General features: G+C 39.0%; 1 protein-coding gene across 2 annotated transcripts; it reads left to right on the plus strand.

The window, feature by feature from the left end:
• Window positions 1-3189: 3189 nt before the first annotated feature.
• LOC113122747 (adhesion G-protein coupled receptor G5-like) lies at window positions 3190-23676 on the plus strand. Of its 2 annotated transcripts, none has more exons than XM_026294283.1 (15): window positions 3190-3510; window positions 11457-11526; window positions 12462-12727; window positions 13143-13329; window positions 13535-13574; window positions 13680-13758; window positions 14805-14927; window positions 15126-15242; window positions 15994-16036; window positions 16178-16284; window positions 16530-16645; window positions 16753-17015; window positions 17131-17230; window positions 17435-17709; window positions 22061-23676. In XM_026294283.1, exons 2-15 carry the CDS (start codon window positions 11457-11459, stop codon window positions 22186-22188), a joined length of 1914 nt encoding a protein of 637 aa, XP_026150068.1. In that variant the 5' UTR covers window positions 3190-3510; the 3' UTR covers window positions 22189-23676. The 2 variants fall into 2 exon arrangements, with proteins under 2 accessions (XP_026150068.1, XP_026150069.1); XM_026294284.1 differs by having other exon boundaries at window positions 16756-17015.
• Window positions 23677-24427: the final 751 nt, after the last annotated feature.

The following is a 24427-nucleotide window of genomic DNA, read 5'->3' on the forward strand; positions in this document are numbered from 1 at the left end:
TTCTGTTCTGGAGTTTAAAATTGGTTCTGTATGGTTTCAGATGTTTGTGACTCAATTCACTACCTGCCCAAAACCAGATAATACAACCTTTATACTGACACTTGAAATAAAAGTACAACACAAAAACTTACAGATAGAAAATGTTCATATGTGTCAGAAAATAATGTGAATAATATAACAAGTGAAGGCACATTATCTTTAGAGTGATGTTTACAACATTACTATGTGAAATCTACATAAATACAGATGAATGGCTGAACCCATGAAAGGTGTACAACTGATTCACCTCCTGTTTCATAGAGAATGCTTTTACTGGATTACTGGATTTTTATGACAATACTATAAAGACATTTAATCAAGATGAGTAATTCAGCCATAAAAACAAAGGCATGTGTGTTTAGAAAAGTCCTCAGTAAAAAGTTTTCTACTTTTGGGGGTCGAAGGTTTGAGAATATTACATGAGAATGTGGATTATGGTAAAAGGTAAAAATACCTTTGTTGTATTATTCTATGAAGGCGCATACTGCCTCCACACTGTGGCTTGTTCTGGGTACACTGAAAGCAGAGAACCTTTCATTTAAATTAATCCCAAATTAGACATGTGACTTTGGCAGGTTTGCTTTTGGATATTGTCCTTTCATGGTTGCTGGTGGGAAACATCATAACAGCACATCAGCTACTAGTCGGCTGAATCGGAGAGTGTAGTGTTTTGTTTCCTGCCAAGGTGACATTCATGCATCTTGATTGCTGATAGACCACAGAAATATTTTTAAGTAGAATCTAACCTCACCTAATAGCTGATCTATTAAGGAGGAACCTCAGTTACCTGCAGAGTCTGCTATGGTTTTTACACAGAGATGGATGACAAGATAATAATCTTGTATATGGACTTAAGATTGTCTGTTGTCGCCCACTCTGTCTTATGCCGCTTTCATCTGCTTTTTCCTTCGCTCTGTTCTCGGTCTCTCAACTTTTCATCAACCTGGGTCACGAATGTATCGTCACTTTTGTCTCCGATCTTAGTCATTGTGTGTGAGTGTACTTCTTAGCGCAGCTGTCAGCGCAGAAACAGTGAACCCTTTATTACCCAAACCCACGCAGTGACAAATGTACAGACATGCTCCTGCTCCAGACATACACACACACACACACGCACACACACACACACACACACACACACATGCACACACGCACGTGCGCACACACACTCACACTCAACCACTCACGTACAGTTGACAGTTAAAACAAAAGAGAAGCACCAGGTGTTGAATCTAGCCAGTTTTTTGTTCCTTCTCCTTCTTCACTGCCTCTCTCTGCAGTTGTTTTTTTTTTCCCATCAGAAGAAGAAGAAGCAATAAACATAAGCCCAAACTTGTGTGGTAATGGTTAGGTCTTTACTTCGAAAAATGCACTTTACATTGTCACCTAGGCATGAAAAATGAGATCAGATAATGCTGCAGGTTTAAACATTAACCAACATTAACACACATATTTGTGCACAGCAGCACAACATTTAGAGGTGAAACTTTATGTCAGGTCTAATGTCAAACTCTGTGTAAAGTGCAAACCTCCTGAAAAAGTTGCCATGGTGAAGGGTGGCCTTGTTTGATCGGTTTGTAACAAAGAAACTCACAAGTTTTGCATCTACAGTAAAAGGAAATGTTTGCCATACTGACTTGGTGGTGGTTAGAGAGTTTCATGATAGGAACAAAAAGCAAGGTGTGCAACTTCTTCTGGTTTAGGGTGATGAATCCTCCCAAAATGCAAACATTTTAAGAAGGAGAAGTAGATGTGAATGATTTACAGTATTGGGTGGGGGTGGGGGTGGGGGGTGATCCACCGTATATCTTTGTGTTTTCAGACAATTCATATTATACAGAAGCAGTTTTTATCAAATTTTTTGTTTGTTTGTTTTTCCCCCAAGGTTCAAAGCCTCCTCGTGGTGCAGCTGCGGTCTGTGGTAACATTTGAAACCTGTGAGTGTACCAGCTGCCTGTGAAATTAAGCTGGTGCTGTTCTAACACTACCTAACTTGTTGACCTCAGTGTCACAGAAAAATATAAAATACATTGAATTTAGCTCTAATTTAACCCAAGGTCTTATGGAAGAAACCTTCCCAATATAAATAATCCAGTGATGCATTTTAGATTAGGAAAAACCTAATATAATGAAGGATAATAGGGAAATAGGCAGCATGGTGGCTGAGTGGTTAGCACTGTTGCCTCACAGCAAGAAGGTCCTAGGTTTGCAACCCGGCCTTTCTGTGTGGAGTTTGCATGTTCTCCCTGTGCTTGCGCGGGTTTACTGTGGGTACTCTGGTTTCCTCCCACAGTCCATAAACATGTATGTCAGGTTGATTGGTGAATCTAAATTGCCCATAGGAGTGAGTGTGAGTGTGTGTGGTTGTTTGTCTTTGTTTGTCTCTATGTGGCCCTGAGATGGACTGGTGACCTGTCCAGGGTGTACCCCTTCCTTTCATCCAAAGAGAGCTGGGATAGGCTCCAGCAGATCCCTGGGACCCTGGTTAGGAATGAGTGGGTATAGAAAATGGATGGATGGATAATGGGGAAATAACAATGAGATTAGTAAACACTAAGTGATATGTAATCTAGATGTTTGTCTACTTGTTGACCTGTGAGTGGTTTTGGAAAGCGGAAAGACAGATTGTACTCTCACCCCCAGTAGCTCCTCTGTTTTCCCAGACACAGCTTCCTTGTCTGGCTTCTCCGTTTAACACCTGGCTGATCTGACAGCTGTCAAGTCAGACACAGACAGTGGAATAAAATACGAAAATAAATCTGCCTTCAAAATAAAAGCAAAAAAAAAAAGTGTCGGAAAAGACTTCACTGAGTAGCATAGTGAAGGCGTGATTAGCATTATTTCTTCACAGCAAAAAGGTTCCATGTTCGAATCCTTATTAAAACTGAGAACATTACATTGTTAATAACAACAATACAAATGCTACTACTACTACTAGTAATAATAATAAAAACAACAACAACAACAATAATAATAACTATTATCGTTATAATTATTACTATTGTAAAAATAAAAGTATAACAGCACAAATGAGTCTAGTAAACAAATGGACTGCGGGAATGGAAAGAAAGAAAAACAGCAGCAGAGGTGTTGTATTGTGAAAGTCCTGTGCGGAAAAAGCCTCGTCACAGTGACTGACTGTCCGGTAGACGCTGCATGTGAGGGCGCACTTAACGCTGCGGCGTCGTCTCCTGCGTCTTCATCAGACTTTCCTTTTTAAAAAATATATTCACCGTCTCTGGTGTGTTGAAGCGGACTGAAATAATCTGGACAACAGCAAAAGAACACGACTGAAGTTTTTTTCTCCGTCTGGTCAATGTGAATCGTCTTACAGTGCGTGACTGAATTTGGAAGTGGCACTGGGCTACTTTCTCATTTCTTACTGGGACCAGTTTGTGTGGAGCACCGGGTGGAAGTTTTCGCTGGAGGCTTTGAGCATCAGAATTTGAGCAGACAGGAGAACTACTAAAGGTAAGAGAAACCTGCTGGGTTAAATAACTAAATAAGCTGTTAGGCCATATAGTGTCTGAAACGTGTTGGCACCTCTTTGCACTTTTAAAACGTGTCTTATGCTGGCACTGTCAAAATCTACTGTTGTTTACATCGTTTCATTTGAAATGTAAATATCGTTGAAAGATTTTATTTTAGCATCTTCAGCAGAATAATGCGATAGAAAAAATAAAAACATCTGTTTGGTCTTTTCGTCATGTTAAATTACACCATCGCATGGTTATTTAGTTTACACATACTCTTCCTGTGTGATGTTTGCGGTTTTCTTCAGTGCAATCTTATCTTCATTTACAATGACAAGAGTCCTGTAAAGCCATATGTGTTATTTCTGTCAGCCTGCCAAGCTACCTTGCATTAAGGGATGTGTAGAGTCAAACTGGTGCTGGAGCACACCAAACGCAGTGAGCAGCAGCTTTACAGCTCTCAGATGCTCCTTACACAGCTGTACAGTGTGGTTTCCTGACTGTGCTTAGCAAAATCAAAAGATTTCACTCTGTAAAAAAAAAAAAAAAAAAAAAAAAGAAAAGCAAAACAAAAGTGGGTATTGCCCCAGTTTTAACATTTGTGCGGCGGCACAGGTGGATCAGAGAAGCATATGATGTTTGAAACTGAAAATGAAGAAATGACAAACGAGGAGGGATTTTTTTTTTTTCATGCTCCATCCTTTAAAATGCAAATATCACATTGGATCTGTGAGTCATTGCAGACCTCATTCTCCTTTGTGCTGACTTCATTTTTTTATAATGAGAAAAAGAAACCTCCTGATGGCAAACTGAACCTCGTGACCAACACCTAGGGCCCCGCTGGGGGGTGATTTAGGCTTAATAATATGCTGCTTTTTGTCTGTGTGTGTGTTGTTTTATTGATTTTATTCATAGCCCCGAAGGAGATATCTGCAGCATTCCACCTGCTACTCCTATTTCCTCACCAAGCACGTCAAGATCCAGATAAAAGAACACATAAACACACACACGCTTGTGGAAATGCACACCAAATCACTATGGTGCTAGCACAAAGAATGCAAGGTCCTAATACAAATGTAGCCTAGGGAGAATTCCACGTCAGCCATATTAGGACACATCTTGACCTCCACTTCAGCGTGAGAAACGCTTCTGTGCAGAGGAGTTTGAGGTTTTGTCACCACTTTGACTTTCACTTCAGTTGTTGTTGGACATAATGAGACAAAGAAAGTCAAGTTGTTATAAGCGCTTTCAGTTAGTTCTCGAGTCTCACTTTCAGACGCTTCCTCTCTAGCTGTGCAATGTATGACTAACTGAACTGCTTGTACTAAGTGCTGTAAATCAACATGCCAAAAATCACCTATAGCATGCCAGCTGCTTTTTGTGTTGTGACAGAGAAAAACAAACCCACATTTTATCTGTAACCATGTCCGCAGCAGTGCACAACATTGTAGCACCTTGCTGTTTTCTCACAAGAGCACATTTGTCAAAAAGCCAAATGAACAACAAAAATGAGCTCAGTGTAAGTTAGGTTTACTCTGGAAAACAGAAGCTATGTCCTAAACAGCTTTCTGAGTGTGTGTGTGTGTGTTTATGTGTCTGTTGTGCCTTCCTCTATCAAAAAAAGTTAAACTCTGGGAAATAAACCCTGCAGAATCAACATGCAGACCTTTTCACCTCCGTGCACTCGTGTCAAAAAACAGTCTTAAGAACTGTACTTTTCTTCTCTTTTGGCTGAATGTTGTGTTACAGGGAGCAAGAGCTGGTTGCGTGTGTGTGCATGTCTTTTACCCACTGCTTTAAACAGCCTTCGAAACAGCCAGTGATCTCTGACCCTTATTCACACTCACTGTCATTTCAGCTCTAAAGCTTGACAACAAAGAGCAGCTTTTGTTCCCCGAATTACTCTTCCATGCACATTCTTTGCGCCTTCACTCTCCTGCTTGTAGGGGAGTGGAGTAAATGCAGTCTGAGATGCTTGAAGGGCAAAATCCAAACTGAAAATTCAGTCTACTGTAAATGCAGGTGCAAGATAGTGATTTCAACTTTCCATTGTGCCAAACTTTGGTCTAAGCTGTACATAAAATGTGCCGCAGTTCTTATTCCGTGAGAAAACTAAGACTCAGACAGTAAATCAAATTTTAATTATATATCTCAATAAATCATATATTAGCCTCCAGGAGGTTAGTCGCAAATTACTGATACAACTGATAATATTCTGAGAAAACTGATGATGAAGTGAAATTTCTCATTCAGGTGAATGCAGCAACATAGAAGGGCACACATGAAAAGGTGTTGCAGAAGATATGACATTCAGAAGAAGGAGAGAAGAAAAGGAAGTGGTATTTTCAAGATACCTTACTGCATTACAGTTCCTCAATATCAAACAGTTTGAAATGAAGGTCTGAGGTGTGACTCTAGCTTTAAAGCCATATCTGATACTTATTGTGTGCAGTAAAACACAAGTTTGGCCAAGTACAGCTCGCAACATCGTATGAGAAAACGTGCCATGCCAGCAGTTCTGTTCTCTCAGCTAAATGCTAATATCAGCATCCCAACATGTGCATAATGACAAATACCAACATACTGATCTTCAGCAGGTGTTATGTTTACCATGTTCACCATTAACCACGTATTAATGTTATCCAGGTTTTTGGTCATACTAACTCATACTTTAACTCAGTGATGATGATCACCCAATGTGTGGGCACGAATGAATGTGTGGGCACAATGGAAACTAAATGTCATGGTAATCTGTCCAGTAACTGTTCATGTTAGGTGCCAGAAGTGTTTGTAATGGATTTGTCTCAATACATCCAATAGTTAGTAAGGTATTTTTGGAGCAATGTATTATAGCAACACAGCTGCTAGAATGGCTAAAGATGAAGATAAAAGACACTTAAGAAAGGAATTGATTTGTTGCCTCCCCTATCTCTTGAAGTCTTCTTTATCAGATATCTGCAACAAACAAGACTTGTGTAGACACTACATTTAGGTATGTGAGTCAGACCCGTATATGATGCAGGGAGGGGAAAACACAGGGAAATTGACTGGAAAGCACAAAGTGCCAGCCTAGGGGACAGGGGGTGTTATTGGGCCTTTCTCATTCACTCATGCGTGGATTGGTCGAAGATACGCACACATTCATGCATAAGCAAATGATGAACTGCGTTAGTATATCTTTATTCATGTGTGGGAGCAGTAAAGCGAACTAGGTTTCATGATGACTAATGATGACTATAATGTATTTTTGTAGTTCATAGGTGTGAAATGTTAAATCTACAGTCTAATACTTGTGTAACCTTACACTTAACACGTCATCTCTTTAAAATTCAGTGAATTACATGCTGGGGACCAGGATTTGGTCCCCAGCACTTGGTCCCCAAGTGTAAACAGGTTTCAGCCCCCACAATGCAGTAAAAACCTGTACATCATTTTCATTGTTAAGTGCCTCCTGTTCACATGCACACACATGTAAGAAATCTAGGAAGTGAAAGACAAAGGGAAGTTTCTGTGTTCAATTGATGCCTGAGCACTGTGCAGGAACAATAGAAAGGGTGTGGAGGTAGAGAGGGAGTTAGTTTACGTGTCATGCTAATTCAGTCAATTGAAACACTGTGTTAGAGTTTGAGCTGAGAAAGAGTAAATAATTGTGCATTAACATTATGCAGAATATTTCTGCATAGTGTTAATGTATTGACAATGTTACATTGCAGACATGCAAATTTCCACTCATGCACAGGACTTGTTTTGATGGTTGGGGCCATTTTTGCCTCCTCTCAAGCATTTCTAGAGAACTAAGCCTTCCACTGTGTGTTCACACTTGTAGCTAAATGCATGTGGGTGGGTGACACTGGTTTACTGTTTCTCCCAGTCCAAGTGGAGGCCTTCTTTATCAATATACCATCTATAGTGAATGGAGTCTGGTCGAGGTTGACGTGAGTCACACATTAATGTCGAATGACTTGTTGAGTTCTAGCGAATTACGTGTCATCACATCGTCCCAAAATACAGCCATTACTACCATATGGATGCTTGACTCTGTACTCTGACTAGACCTAACTACAGCCATGTGTGATATTATATATATGTATATGTATATATGTGTGTATATATATATATATATATATATATATATATATATAATATAGAATATGCATATAGAATATCTGCAAATTCTATATGCAGGGCATATAGAAATTTGCTGTGGTTGCAGTTTGGTCTACACAAATTAGCCCTAGCCTTCTCATTGTGTAAAAGTGGGCAGTGTTGATTTATTCATATTGTGAGTAGTGTTATAGTGCCGTTTCAATAGTTATGGCCTGATAAAAAAAAAAGTGCAGTTTATTTGAGTTTATTCTTGAACTAGGAAATAGGTATTTAACCAAATTTTAAAAAAAAATTATTTTGGGCAGATATATATATATATCTGCCCAAAATAATTTTTTTTTTTAATTTGGTTAAATACCTATTACCAAAAATTATTTTGGGCAGATATATATATATATATATATATATATTTCCTATATATATATATATATCTGCCCAAAATAATTTTTTTTTTAAATTTGGTTAAATACCTATTTCCTAGTTCAAGAATAAACTCGAATAAACTGCACTTTTTTTTTTATCAGGCCATAACTATTGAAACGGCACTATAACACTACTCACAATATGAATAAATCAACACTGCCCACTTTTACACAATGAGAAGGCTAGGGCTAATTTGTGTAGACCAAACTGCAACCACAGCAAATTTCTATATGCCCTGGGATGGACTGGTGACCTTACGTCAGTCACATTTTAAATCACTGATCACATTTGAAAACCTTTCACCTTTTCAGAAACATGACGTACCAAGTTTAAAGATTACAGGTAAAGTCAATAGTACTGTAGCTTGCTAAACCATATGACAATACTGGGGCTCTCTGCAAGAGGTTCTGTGTCTGTGAGTATATATGTCATATTAGTGATTATCAGAAACCACTGACTTCACACATTTACGCCTTTTCCTCAAACGTCACACTAACATCTTCAAAAAGGCAAAACCACAAAGGTATGTTATGTAAAATATATTGTAGTTGCAGTTTCACATGATCTTTGTGCACTTAGACTTAAGTGAAAGCTTTGTTGTAGAATAGTACATTATAGTAGAGTAGTATAGTTAAGACTTAACGTGCCCAGAATACATACAGTCATATTTCTGAGCTCAGTTGTACTGGTTTGCTCTAAACAAGTCATAAATAAGTATTAATGAAAAATATAAAAATAATAGAAAAAGCAATATTTCAGCTGGAGATATCTGAGAGAAAACAGTTAGTAAAACCCTAGTATACAATTACTTTGATACTTTGGAGCAACTGTGAGATCAGACTTGACTTGTCATAACAAAGAACTCACCCTTATTATTGCTGTCTGCTTTTCCTTTTAGTGTAAATACAAAATGCACCTTCTGGAGAAAAGCAAATGAATAAATGGAGCTCAATCCAAACTAGCTTTTCACTAATCAAAGGGCGTACTTATCAGGAAATCAGAAAGCTGGGTTTTAAGTTATCTATTTTTGATAATTGAATTATTGAAAGAGACTAAAAATTGCCAGCTGATGGACGAAATGCGGCTATTGTCAAACCCTGGCGTCAATGGGCCTGACAAATTGGATCAATGCTGAAATAGAATTTATTTATTTATTTATTCTCAACCAGAAACAGACCAATGTAAGCCTGGTTTAAAAACTCCATGTTTAAAATGCACATTAAATCATAAAATGAAAGCATAATGAAAACTGAATATTCTCTATCTTTTGACCACAAATTCAATTTAGATGGAAAGTTTGTTGTCATGGTATGTCACAGCATATTTGTAATTTTAAACATTATTTACATTATTTTAATTAAAGTTAAATAAAGACACACTGTATCTTGGTATCGCATATTTGTGCAGCTTCACAAACTCTTCCATATCAAACAAACCTCAAAAATGATTTCATCACAGTCTTTGAAGGAGAATCTCCAAATACAGCCATGTTTGTATGGTGTTGTACAATACTGGGGCTGTGCAGATAATAATTCCAGGGAATTACCAGACATCTTTTTTAAAACATTTTATTAGCTATGTGTTTAGCTAACTTTAAAGGTGCAATGTGTAATAGCAGCATCTAGTGATGAGCTTGTAGAATGCAACCTAGTAGGCACCTTTTACACCCCACTCATCCTTTTTCCAGGTGTGATGGAGGGTGCATTGGCCTTGAAGACAAACCCTGATTCCCTGTCTAGAGCCACTGTCTAGTTTGTTCTGGGCTATTGTAGAAACATGGTGATGCTAGATGGCTGCCTCTGTGAAAGTGGACCCACTCCCTGTCTAGATTTAAAACGCTCATTCTAAGATTAAGAAAATGCAGCTATTGGTATTTTCTGCTGATTACACACTAATGAAAACACATTTATGAAAACTATATTCTATTACATATTGGAACTTTAATACTTTATTAGCTGAAGGTTAGCAGAGCCAAATATCTCTCCAGTAGATTAATGTTAGCACAGCTGACTTAAAAGCAACACAATACTTTGATCCCTGAACTGGTTTATTTATAGTAAACATGCAGTACCAGAGAATCATGATGTTGACATATTAAACAGTGAAATTATATGCAGGCTACAAACAGTTAGTTTAAAAGTGGGAGAATCACATATTTCATCATAACCTTTTTGCTCTGAACAGCCTTCCCTGTGTGTGTGTGTGTGTGTGTGTGTGTGTGTGTGTGTGTGTGTGTGTGTGTGTGTGTGTGTGTGTGTGTGTGTGTGTGTGTGTGTGTGTGTGTGTGTGTGTGTGTGTTTGTCCCAGGCTTAGGTCTATCTTGAGTATCAGGTGTGTGTTTCAGTGTATATAGTTATAAATACTCAACTGACCCCCACAGGCTATGCAGCTTGACATGTTTCTGTCTTTGTTTCTTTTTGTGTCTTCTTTTCCTATTGCTGTCTGTTTGCTTTGTCTGTGGTTCAACTGGTTCCTGTCTGTCTTGTGACATTGAGGACAACCACGACTGCTCTTGTTTCCCCCACAAAATCAGCATCTGCTCATTTAATCACACTGTGTAGCATACTGAACAGTAAATCCATACAGTCACAGAGTGTTTATTTGATGTGTGTTTTCAATTGCAAGGTGAGGTTGTGGGTGTATGTGTTAGTGCTGTGACAACGCTGGAAAGTGGGTTGTTATGAGAGAAAGTTATAAATCAATCTTATGATGAAAACTGGGATGACTGTGCATATTAGTGGTTAGCTGACGTCTGGTAACACTCACATGATTCTTAGTAAGTCTAATATGATGCAAAGTGTTTTTTTTTCTGGGAATTTTATTTATGGTATTGTCTACTACTCTGAACAGCCTTCCTCTGAAAAATATACAATATATCGACAGTGAAAGAATCAGTGTTAATTACATAATGAATTTTCCTTGGAACGAGAAAAAACAAATTTGTGTAGAGTGCTGTAAAGCACAAACTGTTGGTGCGTGTGTGCCAGTTAGAGGATGACTGCTAACCACTGATAACAGCATAGAAAGGCCTGTGTATTTTGAGCCTGAACTCATTTGTATACATTGATAAGACAGTATAGATAACAGAGCAATGTCTGGATAAGAATAGTATCATTAAAAAAATGTTTTACTATGTCAAACATGTTGCCTCTAGATAGGGACTTACCGTTTTATATAGGATGTGTGCACATAGAAAGAAAGTAAGAGAATGTAGGAACCTTTGACCAGATATAAACTAGTAAATGCAAACTTGGCATTTTCATTTAATCTGGTGTTTTCTCAGCTGAGGGTGTCTGGTCAGGAGTGGGATTTCTAATTTTCTGAATGACTGGACTCCCTGTCCATACAGAATGCAATTACCAAACAGCTTCTCTTTTAAAACTGTATTTCACTTTCTGTACTTCTCTATGGCAGATGTACGTTAAGGTGCCCCGACTGACAGCTGGTCTGATTGTGTTCCTCTTGATCATTGTCCTCTCCACAGGTAAGAAAAGTGCACTGGAGAAAGAAAAACATCCTTATCTTTATTAGCCTCATCTCACAATTGTGTTGTGTTGTGAACTGTCACTCCTCTGTGCCTCCTTCTGTAGAAAGATGAGTACCACACAGGGCTGTGATGTTGATGATTTGATTAGATTTTAGAGCATTTGCTCTATAAAATAGTATGTTTCTGATGAAAACCCATAAAGAATGATATAGCTTCTCTTCATGAGTATTAGGCAACTCAAGAGCCTCTTAAATCAAGGAGGAATAAATGACCCCAGTGAGGGTAGAAAAGAGAATTTCAAACAGTAGTGATAGTAGTATAGTTGTGATGATAATTCACAACTACACTAGTGTGTGCTGGCAAACTGCATTTTCTCACCAGTAAGGGTTTGCTATTTTCACACACGTGCCTTGATTAGTGTTCTGCTCATCTATTTGTTGCATGTTGTTAACCAGCTGAAATGTGATCACACAAAAGTTATAGTCCAAACATGGCATAAATTGCCAGCTAGACAGAATTCCATGTACAACAAACTTGTTGGATGAGATGCATGGTGTCTAAATAAATAACTCTTACCAATATTTTCTGTATGGATTATTGCAATTGAATTAAATAAATTAAATAAAATTTAGATTTACCACAAAAAGCATTGTTACCACTGGATCTTCAGCATTCCCTGAAAAAGGATAGGATTGTTTTCTAAACACCATTTCCCCACCATAAAATCTTTGATCGCAAAACACTTAATAAAGAAGCTGATTGTTCTTATTTTTAGAAAAATATCAGTCAGAGCTGGATGAAACGATTTTTTTTGTATTATGTGTGTGTGTTTGTATTGCACTCTTATTTAGACTGTATACATATTTTAAATACTTAGTAACAAAACATCCATCTACCTCTTGTTGGTGTCTGTGCCTGTTTGCCTCCTTTAGGTTCAAGTGAAAATGACTGGGACTTGAATTTCTGTGGCACTTGGCGCCATGCCAAAGGCAACCTGAACCTGATCGTCAGCCTCTCTACAGGCTGTGAAAGGATCTCGATCTCAGCCGGGAAGAATACTCTGTCCATCAAGGGGAAGATCACAGCTCATTGCAAGCGGTCTGATTTGATTCCCCTCGACTCTTTTGGACTTAGTTTAGAGGAGGAAAGTAAATTCTGTCTGTACTGGGAGCCACTGTTGGACCAGTTAAAATTGCAGGTAAATTTCATGCCTTTCACATTTAAACGTTACTATAACCAAGTTTTTTATGACATTATTACCCATCATGTCATTCAGTAACACTGAAATAAGAGTGAAGTGCATTTTTCTGCTTTCTCAGTGTGAGGGGATAGGATAACTATGGCTTAGAAGGTGTGAAAACAAAACTAACATCTTGTCATTTTCTTGACAGCTGCAGTATCAGGTCTGAAAAAGAAATAGTAATGTGGTATGCAAAAATGCACATAGAGAATATGTTTACTGCTAATAATATTACTAAGTAAAAAGCAGAGAACAAACAGAAACTGTGTACCGTTTACATTGCATATGCTACAGTAGCCTAATTGCATTTCTTGTCGAAGAGCTGAATAAGGGTTGTGTGTTTTTGTTTGGTTTTTTTTATTTTGATATACAGGTCGGAGAAAAGAACCTTACTCTGTGCTGGCCTTCTAGCCTGCATGGTTCCTGCTGTACTGATCTCTCTTACGGTGCCAACGAACCTGAAGCAACATATGGCATCACCAATGGAACAATTAAAACCGATGTCATCACCGGCAAAACATACACAGGCTACAATTTCAGTGGACAATCCATCGAATGCAGTAAGAAAGGATGAATGTTATCCACAGTACATCAGTGAATAGAATACAGTGTATTTAGCAAGATAAATGTTTTGCCTATTGTGCATATTCAGTAAGTCAGTTTTTCCAAACATGACTGTAATGTACTTTAGGTTGTGGTTTTCTATTTGTTACAGTTCAGTCAACCATGTCAAACTCTACACTGTAATGTCTTATATTTTTACAGAAACTCTATGTGATCAAGCGAGCAACTTCAACGGCAACATGTAATTCCTTCTTTTTTCTCAGTTGCATCATTTCCTATCAACATATGAACAGAATGGTATTTCTTTGAATTTATCATATTTATGTGTGTTAATGTGTGTGTCCAGGAATATTCAGTATCCCTGTGCTCGCAGCACTGAGGTGGAGATGAAGGCAGATTTCAGAGGCTACAACATCAAATCACCTGTAAGACAAAAAAAAACTTTAATTTTCACTTATTTTCACTTTATTTTCAAAATTATACCCAAACCTAAAACAATATGGAAGGTAAAACGTCAAACCTAGTGCCTTTTTGCTGTGCTGCAATACAGTGTTATACAGTGCTATACAGCAGCAAGACAGTGTATGTTCAATGTAATGAATCATTATGTCTGCCAACATTGTGGCAACAACATGTTATATGTTTTTGAACACAGGTAAACTTTACATTACAGAGGAATAAGATATGATACATGGACAATAGTTGTTAGTTAAATCTGTTTACTGTTGGTTTTTGTCTGTGCTGACAATGACGAATATAAACCCAAAGCGTTGTCTATACAGGCCAATCAGCAGTATTGTGACCACACAGATTTGGTCTTAGCTGTGTTTTAGCCACATATTCAAAAGAAATTCCTCTGAGACAGAAAATGAAACTAAAATACAGCTGTAAAATACATCTTATCTCTAACATCAGCCTATTTTAAGTCTCAACTTCAGTACACCCTCCTCTACATAAAATATTATTTCAGTTATTGTTGGCTTGTTTTACAAAATGCATAGGAGGTGATCTATAAACATAGTAGATATAGTAGTAATGACTTGATCATACTTCTTAGTGATTAGGCTGTTTCACTTCTGAGACTGTCTGCATCCATTTTTAATCAGCAGGTTTCAAATACACCAGTGAGTATTCATTCAAGTTTAGGGTGGTGGTGGTTTAGTTCAGAAAATAGGTGAGAGAGTAGCCACATGAAAGTGAATGATAATGGCATTTCACTGACAAGTAGAGGGTGGACGTTGAAAGCTAACATTTTTCCTCCACAGTTTCTTAAAATAGGGGCATTTTTGTATGAACCCAATAATCTACGTGCAGATCTATTCGTTACAGTTGTGTATACCACAGGGCTGTGATGCACGCTCACAAGCAGAACAGCAAGTCCTGTGTTCACTTTCTGAAAGTGAACTTGACCCAAGCCCTGCTGGACTGTCTCTAACTGCACCATGTCCATACACTGTATTCTGTTTTCCAGGTCACTAAGGGTGTATCTGCGGAGCCCACTGCCATTGTCCATCTCCCCCGTGCTCTTAAACAAGCTGCAAAAAACACTAGCAAAGTTGTCGTCACTTTCTTCACAAATAATGTCCTGTTCCAGGTGAGGCACTGTTTGTCTTTAGTCAACATAGTCAGCAAGACGTGTCAGCATGACCTCACACACCTGCCTTTCTACCTGTTTCTTGCTTTGTTCCTACTGATAAGAATGTTAAAAGCCTGACACTTTTGTTACTCTGTGTGCATTCTGCATATAGACTATTATGTGAGTGGGAGGTAAAGCTGTGTGTTTTTCTTCTAGGAGGGTCACAAGGAGGTCAGGATTCTCAATAATGTGGTGGGAATCACCATCGAGAATGAGATCATTGCTGGTCTGTCTGAGCAAATCAAGATTGACTTTCACCATGATGCCATATCTGTAAGTTTATGTGCCTCTGTCTTTTTTCTGGATTAGTGGGAATCACATGTACATATATTTCCTAAATCTTTTTTTTTTTTTAATTTCTGAATTCAAAATCAGCATGCATTTGGTGTTGAATACGGTGAAATTAATTATTTAGGTTAACTAATTGATGGAACATGTTTGGTGGTCCACATCTTTTTCTTTGATGGTGGCTGCAGAAATGTATTACTTTTATGAACTGTATAGTTAGATATTCTTCCTGTAATGCTGCAGATACCAGACTGCCTAAAACATAAGCTAAAACTAGTGCAGATGCTATGTTGTGACTGTAATGTGGATGCGTTATGTGTCAATTATCACACCTACTTCGAAAATGTGGTTATTGAAAAAAACTAAATACCTTCTATTCAGCTCCAGGATGTCTGCTTCAAGCTGTTTTGCTTGTCAATGTGGAGGACACACAGAAACCACTTGAAGGTTTCTTGTCTTGCCTCACTTGCAAAAGCAGATGGTGCTTTTTAGACGCTTTAACTAGCCTGTTCTTTATTCACTGTAGTGTGCACACACATGCAAACCTATAGTTTAGTGCTATACTATAAATATATATAAATGAATGCAACTCTTTACATTGGCAGCTGTTTTGCTCACAACTAAATCAAAGAAGTAGTTCAGGTATCTGAAACTTTGAATGAATGAATGAATGAATAAAATTGTTCAGCATCTTAATGTGAAATGATTACAGCTTGTTATCTTCTCTTTATTTCAGAAAATGCATTCAAGGAAATGTGTTTCATGGGATACCAGGAAAGGTTGGACCCTTTTGGTGCTAAGCTTATAGACGATATATTCATTCAACATACAATATAACTATATCCATTTTATTCACTTTAACTCCATGTATTCTACATATGATAATGAAGTGTATTTAAGTGGGTGTTGTCTTTTTGCAGATCCGTTGTCTGTCACTTGGACGGTGGATGGATGTGAGACAAAACAGAGAGGATCCGAGCACACTGAGTGCTCCTGCAACCATCTCACTTATTTCGCTGTACTGGTGGTGAGGCCTGCAACAAATATACTGCTATTTTTTTAATATAAAGACAAACAGAGAAATATAATGTAGAAAAACATACATTTTCTACTCATGAATATTACAACATACATGATTTTACACACAATCAGACACTATCCACCTTATCAATTCATCAGGAAGAAAAACACCAAATACATTGGAATACATTTCTATTTGGATGGTTCAGAATGACATTGCTATTCATTTCATTGTTCTCTGGCCCGTGATAGCAACTGCAGCCTAAACCGGTGCGCCACCTCCTGGCACTGTCTGTCATTACATCTCTGGGCTGTGCTGTGTCTGTGATCAGCTGTGTGGCCCTCATCGTTTTTCTCTGCAGGAAGAGGTAATGCTCATAAGGGCTTAAGTGGTCTATCAGCAAATATAAATCTTTTTAACAGTTAAGTGATAATTCCTAATAAATTAATAATTTCAATTCCTTTGTCCTTCTAGCAGACGATCCAAGGAGCACTCCATCCCCATCCACTTGGGCTTAGCTCTATCTCTTGTTTTCCTCAATCTGCTCTTCTTCTTTACTGGAGTCCTGGCAAATGTAGGGGGACATAGTGTGTGCACCTGGGTGGGGGCCGCCCTCCACTACAGTCTGCTCAGCTCCTTCACCTGGATGGGCATACAAGTTTTCCACACATTCTGGCTGGTCTACATAGTTTTCAGACCTTCACCCAAGCCCTATGTGTGGAACCTGGTCGGCTTCGGTTAGTGCCTGAAATAATATTTTTATAATTGTACTGTAATTGTACAAACATGTACAAACATGTTTTTGTAGGTAAACATGCCGTTAACATATGATCTTTGAATATTACTTTATAGTTCTCCCTGCGGTTCCTGTTATCATCCTGGCTGGAGTAGGTGGCATTTATGGAGTAAGAGAGGTGGTGCAGAGCACCAATGACTCCAGCCCTTATCTGATGTAAGCTAGTTTACTTTAGACATATGTAGTAATTCTTTGATACTCACATGTCCCAATATTTAAGATAAGACTTCATTAGAGGAATGGTGAAAGTCTGTTTTAAAAAACAGCTAAATTAATTTGAACATAATTCTGGCATTGTATTCATCATCTGTTTGTTTGATTATTTATTTTTCATTCTATTATTGTATTTGGTGTTTCCAGGTGCTGGATGGAAAAGACCGATACAGCCTTGCTGGCTCACTATTTCACCAACATTATGATTCTTATCGTGCTGGTGTTCTCGGGTATTGTGATGCTCTTCCTGGTCTACCGCGAGATCCGCACCAGGGATGAATGGAGGAATAACCGTGTGGCTTTTCTCAGCATCTGGGGCCTCAGCTGCCTCTTTGGGACAACTTGGAGTCTCACCTTTCTGGACTTTGGACCCCTCTCTGACTTTGTCCTCTTCCTCTCCTGCATCCTCAACTCTTTTCAAGGTGTGTGCTTCTAAAATACCATTCCAGCTAGAATACATGTGGACTTAAATCAGTCCAGATTAAAATAAGATTGATACTATGTTTCAGCGTTACAAGGAGCATGTGTGGAGAAACCATGCCACACTATTATATAGTTACACCAGAATTTAAATTTTACATTGTTGTATATAATATTCTCATCCCTACGGGTATGTGGGTATGTGTGCTGTCTTCCTCAATCTCAGGTCCTCTACCAGAGGCCTGGGAGTTTGAGGGTTCTTCGCAGTATCTTAGCTGTTCCTAGCACTGCTCTCTTCTGAACTGAGAGCTCTGACATTGTTCCTGGGATCTGTTGGAGTCACTCTCCCAGTTTGGAGGTCACAGCCCCGAGGGTGCTGATTACCATGGGGACCAGTGTTGCCTTCACCTTCCACATTTTTTCTAGCTCTTCTTTCAGCCCCAGGTATTTTTCAAGCTTCTCATGTTCCTTCTTTCTGATGTTGCCATCACTTGGGATTGCTACATCTACCACTATGGTCGTCTTCTGTGGTTTGTCCACCACTACTATGTCCGGTTGGTTAGCCATCACCTGTTTGTCGGTCTGTATCTGGAAGTCCCACAGGATCTTAGCTCGGTCATTCTCCACCACTTTTGGAGGTGTCCCATTTTGACCTTGGGACCTCCAGCCCACACTCGGCACAGATGTTCCTGTACACTATGCCAGCCACTTGGTTATGGCGTTCCATGTATGCCCTGCCTGCTAGCATCTTACAACCTGCTGTTATGTGCTGGATTGTCTCAGGGGCATCTTTGCACAGCCTGCAACTGGGGTCCTGCCTGGTGTGGCAGACCCCAGCCTCTATCGTTCTTGTGCTCAGGGCCTGTTCTTGTGCTGCTACGATCAGTGCCTCTGTGCTGTCTTTCAGTCCAGCTTTTTCCGGCCACTGGTAGGACTTTTCTATATCAACCACTTCTTCTATCTGTCGGTGGTAGATACCGTGCAGTGGTTTGTCCTGCCATGGTGGTTCTTCCTCCTCTTCCTTTGCATCGGGCTTCTGTTGCCTGAGATATTCACTCACACAAGTATTCCATCGCTCGAGGCAATATTCCTGATGTACTCATGGATCTTTGGGGTGAAGTCCTCCATGCATTGTGAGGAGCTTCTTTGTCTATACATCAGTTTCTTCTATGTCCTCTTTTGCCCAGCTTATTATACCAGTGGGGTATCTGATGTCCGGCAGGGTGTAGGTGTTGATGGCTTGGACATTCAGCTGACTTCTTAGGACTTGTCTTACTCTCTGCAGGTATTTAGCTGTGGCTGCTTTCCTTGTGGCTTCTTCTTGGTTCCCATTTGCCTGTGGGATTCCAAGGTACTTGTAGCTTCCCTCAACATCTGCTATGCTGCCTTCTGGAAGTTCAAATCCTTCAGTCCTGACAACCTTCCCTCTCTTTGTTATCATTCGACCACACTTGTCCAGTCTGAATGACATTCCAATGTCGTTGCTGTATATCCTGGTGGTGTGGATCAGTGAGTCGATGTGTTGCTCACTCCTGGCGTACAGCCTGATGTCATCCATGTACAGCGGGTGGCTGATGGTTGCTCCATTTCGTAGTCGGTATCCGAAGCCTGTCTTAGTGATGATCTGGCTTTGGGGGTTCAGGCCTATACAGTAGCGGGGACAGAGCATCTCCTTGGTAGATGCTACACTTGAAGACTTGTGCAATCAGTTTGAGGTTGGCCACTAGAGTTGTTATCTGTCCGTATGTCCGTCTGTCCGTCTGTCCGTCTGTCCGTCTGTCCGTCCGTCCGTCCGTCCGTCTGTCTGTCTGTCCATTCTATCTATGTGTGTGTAATTTATTTCCAACCACTACACAAAAAGTTGAACTATATGCAGTCTGTCTTTGGTCAAGGATATTTTCATTGTTGGCTAAGAGATTGATGGCCTATTTGGAGCCAGTGGTTCATTGTGTCAGTGTGGGAAAGAGACAATGGCCATGGTTAATCAAGGCCTTGGGTTACTGGTACCTATCACAAGAAAGGCTGTTTCCTCTCACATGCAGTAAGCTTGTTTTTGATTCAAGTCCAAATAACTTATTAACCCTATTGTTGCTGCACACTGGTAGTTCAGGTTTATTTACTAACTTAATAACCTGTTACAGTTTAATGAACTGCTGCTTAGACCTATATCTTCAGCATTCATGATCCTATGCATAGGGGTTATATTAAAATGTCAATAGAGAAAATGATGGTATGTTAAATTTATACATACATAAGCTTTATCATAACATTTCTATTAATGAACTCATCCTCTTGGTTAAACACAGTAAATTCTTTCCAAAACTCTTTGATAAGAAAATACATTGTTTTTAGGAAAAGAAAAATTTTTTTTTGGATCAGATTAATGAGAGATTCTAGGTCAATGGATGTAAATCAGATTAGAAATACATTATCATCTCTCGGAAAGGAAAATAAAATAATGGTGATCAACCAACTACATCACTAACACAAAGCAAATAAATAGAAATTAAAATGCAATGTACAATGATCAACTTTAATGTGTCATTAATTTTTATATACAGTGGGTACGGAAAGTATTCAGACCCCTTTAAATTTTTCACTTTTTGTGTCATTGCAGCCATTTGCCAAAATCAAAAAAGTTCATTTTATTTCTCATTAATGTACACTCAGCACCCCATCTTGACAGAAAAAAACAGAAATTTAGAAATTTTTGCAAATTTATTAAAAAAGAAAAACTGAAATATCACATGGTCATAAGTATTCAGACCCTGTGCTCAGTATTGAGTAGAAGCACCCTTTTGAGCTAGTACACCCATGAGTCTTCTTGGGAATGATGCAACAAGTTTTTCACACCTGGATTTGGGGATCCTCTGCCATTCTTCTTTGCAGATCCTCTCCAGTTCTGTCAGGTTGGATGGTGAACGTTGGTGGACAGCCATTTTCAGGTCTCTCCAGAGATGCTCAATTGGGTTTAGGTCAGGGCTCTGGCTGGGCCAGTCAAGAACGGTCACAGAGTTGTTCCGAAGCCACTCCTTTGTTATTTTAGCTGTGTGCTTAGGGTCATTGTCCTGTTGAAAGGTGAACCTTCGGCCCAGTCTGAGGTCCTGAGCACTCTGGAAGAGGTTTTCTTCCAGGATATCTCTGTACTTGGCTGCATTCATCTTTCCTTCAATTGCAACCAGTCATCCTGTCCCTGCAGCTGAAAAACACCACGACAACATGATGCTCCCACCACCATGTTTCACTGTAGGGATTGTATTGGGCAGGTGATGAGCAGTGCCTGGTTTTCTCCACACATACCGCTTAGAATTAACACCAAAAAGTTCAATCTTGGTCTCATCAGACCAGAGAATCTTATTTCTCATAGTCTGGGAGTCCTTCATGTGTCTTTTGGCAAACTCTATGTGGGCTTTCATGTGTCTTGCACTGAGGAGAGGCTTCCGTCAGGCCACTCTGCCATAAAGCCCCGACTGGTGGAGGGCTGCAGTGATAGTTGACTTTGTGGAACTTTCTCCCATCTCCCTACTGCATCTCTGGAGCTCAGCCACAGTGATCTTTGGGTTCTTCTTTACCTCTCTCACCAAGGCTCTTCTCCCACGATTGCTCAGTTTGACTGGACGGCCAGGTCTAGGAAGAATTCTGGTCATCCCAAACTTTTTCCATTTGAGGATTATGGAGGCCACCGTGCTCCTAGGAACCTTGAGTGCTGCAGAAATTCTTTTGTAACCTTGGCCAGATCTGTGCCTTGCCACAATTCTGTCTCTGAGCTCCTTGGGCAGTTCCTTCGACCTCATGATTCTCATTTGCTCTGACATGCACTGTGAGCTGTAAGGTCTTATATAGACAGGTGTGTGCCTTTCCTAATCAAGTCCAATCAGTTTAATTAAACACAGCTGGACTCCAATGAAGGAGCAGAACCATCTTAAGGAGGATCAGAAGAAATGGACAGCATGTGAGTTAAATATGAGTGTCACTGCAAAGGGTCTGAATACTTATGACCATGTGATATTTCAGTTTTTGTTTTTTAATAAATTTGCAAAAATTTCTACATTTCTGTTTTTTTCTGTCAAGATGGGGTGCTGAGTGTACATTAATGAGAAATAAAATGAACTTTTTTGATTTTGGCAAATGGCTGCAATGACACAAAAAGTGACAAATTTAAAGGGGTCTGAATACTTTCCGTACCCACTGTAAAACCAACTATTAGGTAATGAGTTGCCAAACTGATAATAACCTGAATCATTCAGAAATAATTCGTCAGAGACAGGCTTTCTGCCCCAGTGAAATTAAAGGTCAAATCGATTAGAGAAAATAAATGAATGACCCTCCCATGGTTCTGGTCTGTTCCCCTAGGCTTCCTTCTGATGCTGAGGTACTGTATGCTGGACTGGATGCGGAAACAGGCTGGTGGCTCTGCTCTTGGTAGCAGCAGCACCGGATCAACCAGACAACAAATGCTACAGACCCATGAGAAGAGTTAGATGAACTAAAAACTGTTATAGATAATACAGTGGAAAAGTCAAAGCTGCTGCATTCAAGCTTCTTAGGTAAAAATGCTCCTTTAAATGTATGGTAAGGAGAAGGTGCTGAATCTGTAGGAGACACTGTAGGTTCACAATTGAAGTTGTGTTATTGAAATTCTGTGGTAACTGGTGGAGAAACTGTATTGCGATAACCCATTACTATAGAGTGACTCCAAAAATTAGTGATATATTCATACACCCTACAAAGTATTATCTACAGCAGGTGCAGTACTTCGGTATCGACTGGTACCTGCTCATATCCATTAGTGTTATCACAAATTTGCTGTGGAAACTCCAACATCACTGCACTGGATTTTCAGAATTTGTGCAGCTTTAAGTGATGGTATTTCAGTAGTTGTGCTGAAGTAATGATAATGACATGGTAAGTCAGCACTTAGTCAACAGACACTCTATAGGAACCAGTTTCACAGGCTAAATGTGCTAAAATCCACCTGTCTGTTCTTCTAGTGTTTTGTAAATTTTCACATGAGGTGAGGAGTTAAAATTTGGCCAAAAGCATTTTGCAAGTCATCCTTTTGTTTGGCACTCACAGATATGAAACATGTGGATGTAAATTACTTAAATATAATTGTAACCTTGTTGAAAGTATTTAAATTACCCTGGTGTGGCACATGTATTCCACATGGTAGTCAAAGCCAAAAAAGATACTTATTTGATTTTTTTTTTTTTTCCTCTGGGAAGAGGAAGCAATGACCCCATCTCTCAGGAACGCCTAATATGGGCCTGGAGCCTGTATTTATAGAAACTTTAGACTGGTTCTACATACTAAAGGGAAAAACTTTGAGATTTTAAATTTTAAGGATAAAGTTGAGCCTTATTTTCAGGCAGGGGAAAATGTTTGCCTGTGCTCTGCTTTCAATGTCTGTAAAATAAAAAAAATATGAGATGCAAATTATTATTGAAGCTCTCCTTGAACCTTACATAAGCTTTTTATTTTCCTTTTTTTTTTTACTGTATATGCTTTTGTTTTATAACTAAATATTGTAAAGTAGCACTTTAGATGGTCAGTCTTAAAAAATTCTTATAGAACCTCAGCGAGTTGTTTGTATTGTTGTAATGTATATAAAGTCATTTCCTGTGCTGTATGTATGGACTGTATAACAATCCCTGAATGTCTTACAAAACCTCCAATCAGACCAATGTACTCAAAATATAAAATATTGCGAATGGACAAAAGTGCATATAATGTAAACATGGTTTTCTGCCAGAATATGGTCCAATTTGAGATATAAATAAATATCCCTGCATATACTGCACATTTTTGTATGACATTTCCAGCAGAACCCACAATGGAGTTTTTAGATACTGTGATGTTTGCACTGCTTTATTTTCTAAAGTTGATGCCATTTGAAATATATACATGTATATTTGAGTTTAGGTGGAAGCATATGGAGTATTAATAAAACCTCCTTTTGTGAAAAAGAACACATGGCTGTGTTTTTGTCTTGATGTGCATATGTGTGCTTCATTGCTCAGCAAGCACATTCAAGGCTTGTTGTTTTCCTGCTCTGTCGTCCCTCCTCCTTATCTCTGCCTGTGTGTTTCCTCCCTGGAGGCTTTCAATTTGTTCCCTTCACGACTATGATGCTTGTTTGTAACTAAAATTCTTAGTGTATCTCTGCTACAGCATGTGCCTACAGTATTTTCCCAACAAAATCATAACAGTGCTATCGTAAAAGAAGTTGACTTAAGAGCCCTCTGGAAAAACAACCCATGATTATACTCTTAGTTTATTTCTCATCACCAAAATACATTCTGACTGAAGATGGGAAACTGGGATGCCTTTCCAGCACATCCTTGCTCTTTACCTGGTATGAGTTAAAGTTTATGAATGGGGTCCTATATCTCATCAAACCCATGACAGCTCAGTGATGTGTTTGTGTTGCCATTTGGAAAACCCCAGGTTGTCACTTTTCTGTGTGTACGCTCATGTATAAATCTGTTGGACCATCCCTGACACTTTACTAACATTGCTCACACTCTCTGTTCCATGTTCCTAGCACAGCCTCTCTAATTATGTGTCCAATCTTCACACACACACTCTCTCAAGCATCATGTGTAATGGTCATTTTATGCAACTAACTATAATGAGAGGAACAGAATAGGGAAAAGGCGAATAAGCCAATAACAATAAAACAGTAATCAGAAGCTAATTACATTAACTGAAATCAGTATA

The sequence above is a fragment of the Mastacembelus armatus genome, chromosome 3 (genome assembly GCF_900324485.2).
Source record: "Mastacembelus armatus chromosome 3, fMasArm1.2, whole genome shotgun sequence".
Lineage (NCBI taxonomy): Eukaryota > Metazoa > Chordata > Actinopteri > Synbranchiformes > Mastacembelidae > Mastacembelus > Mastacembelus armatus.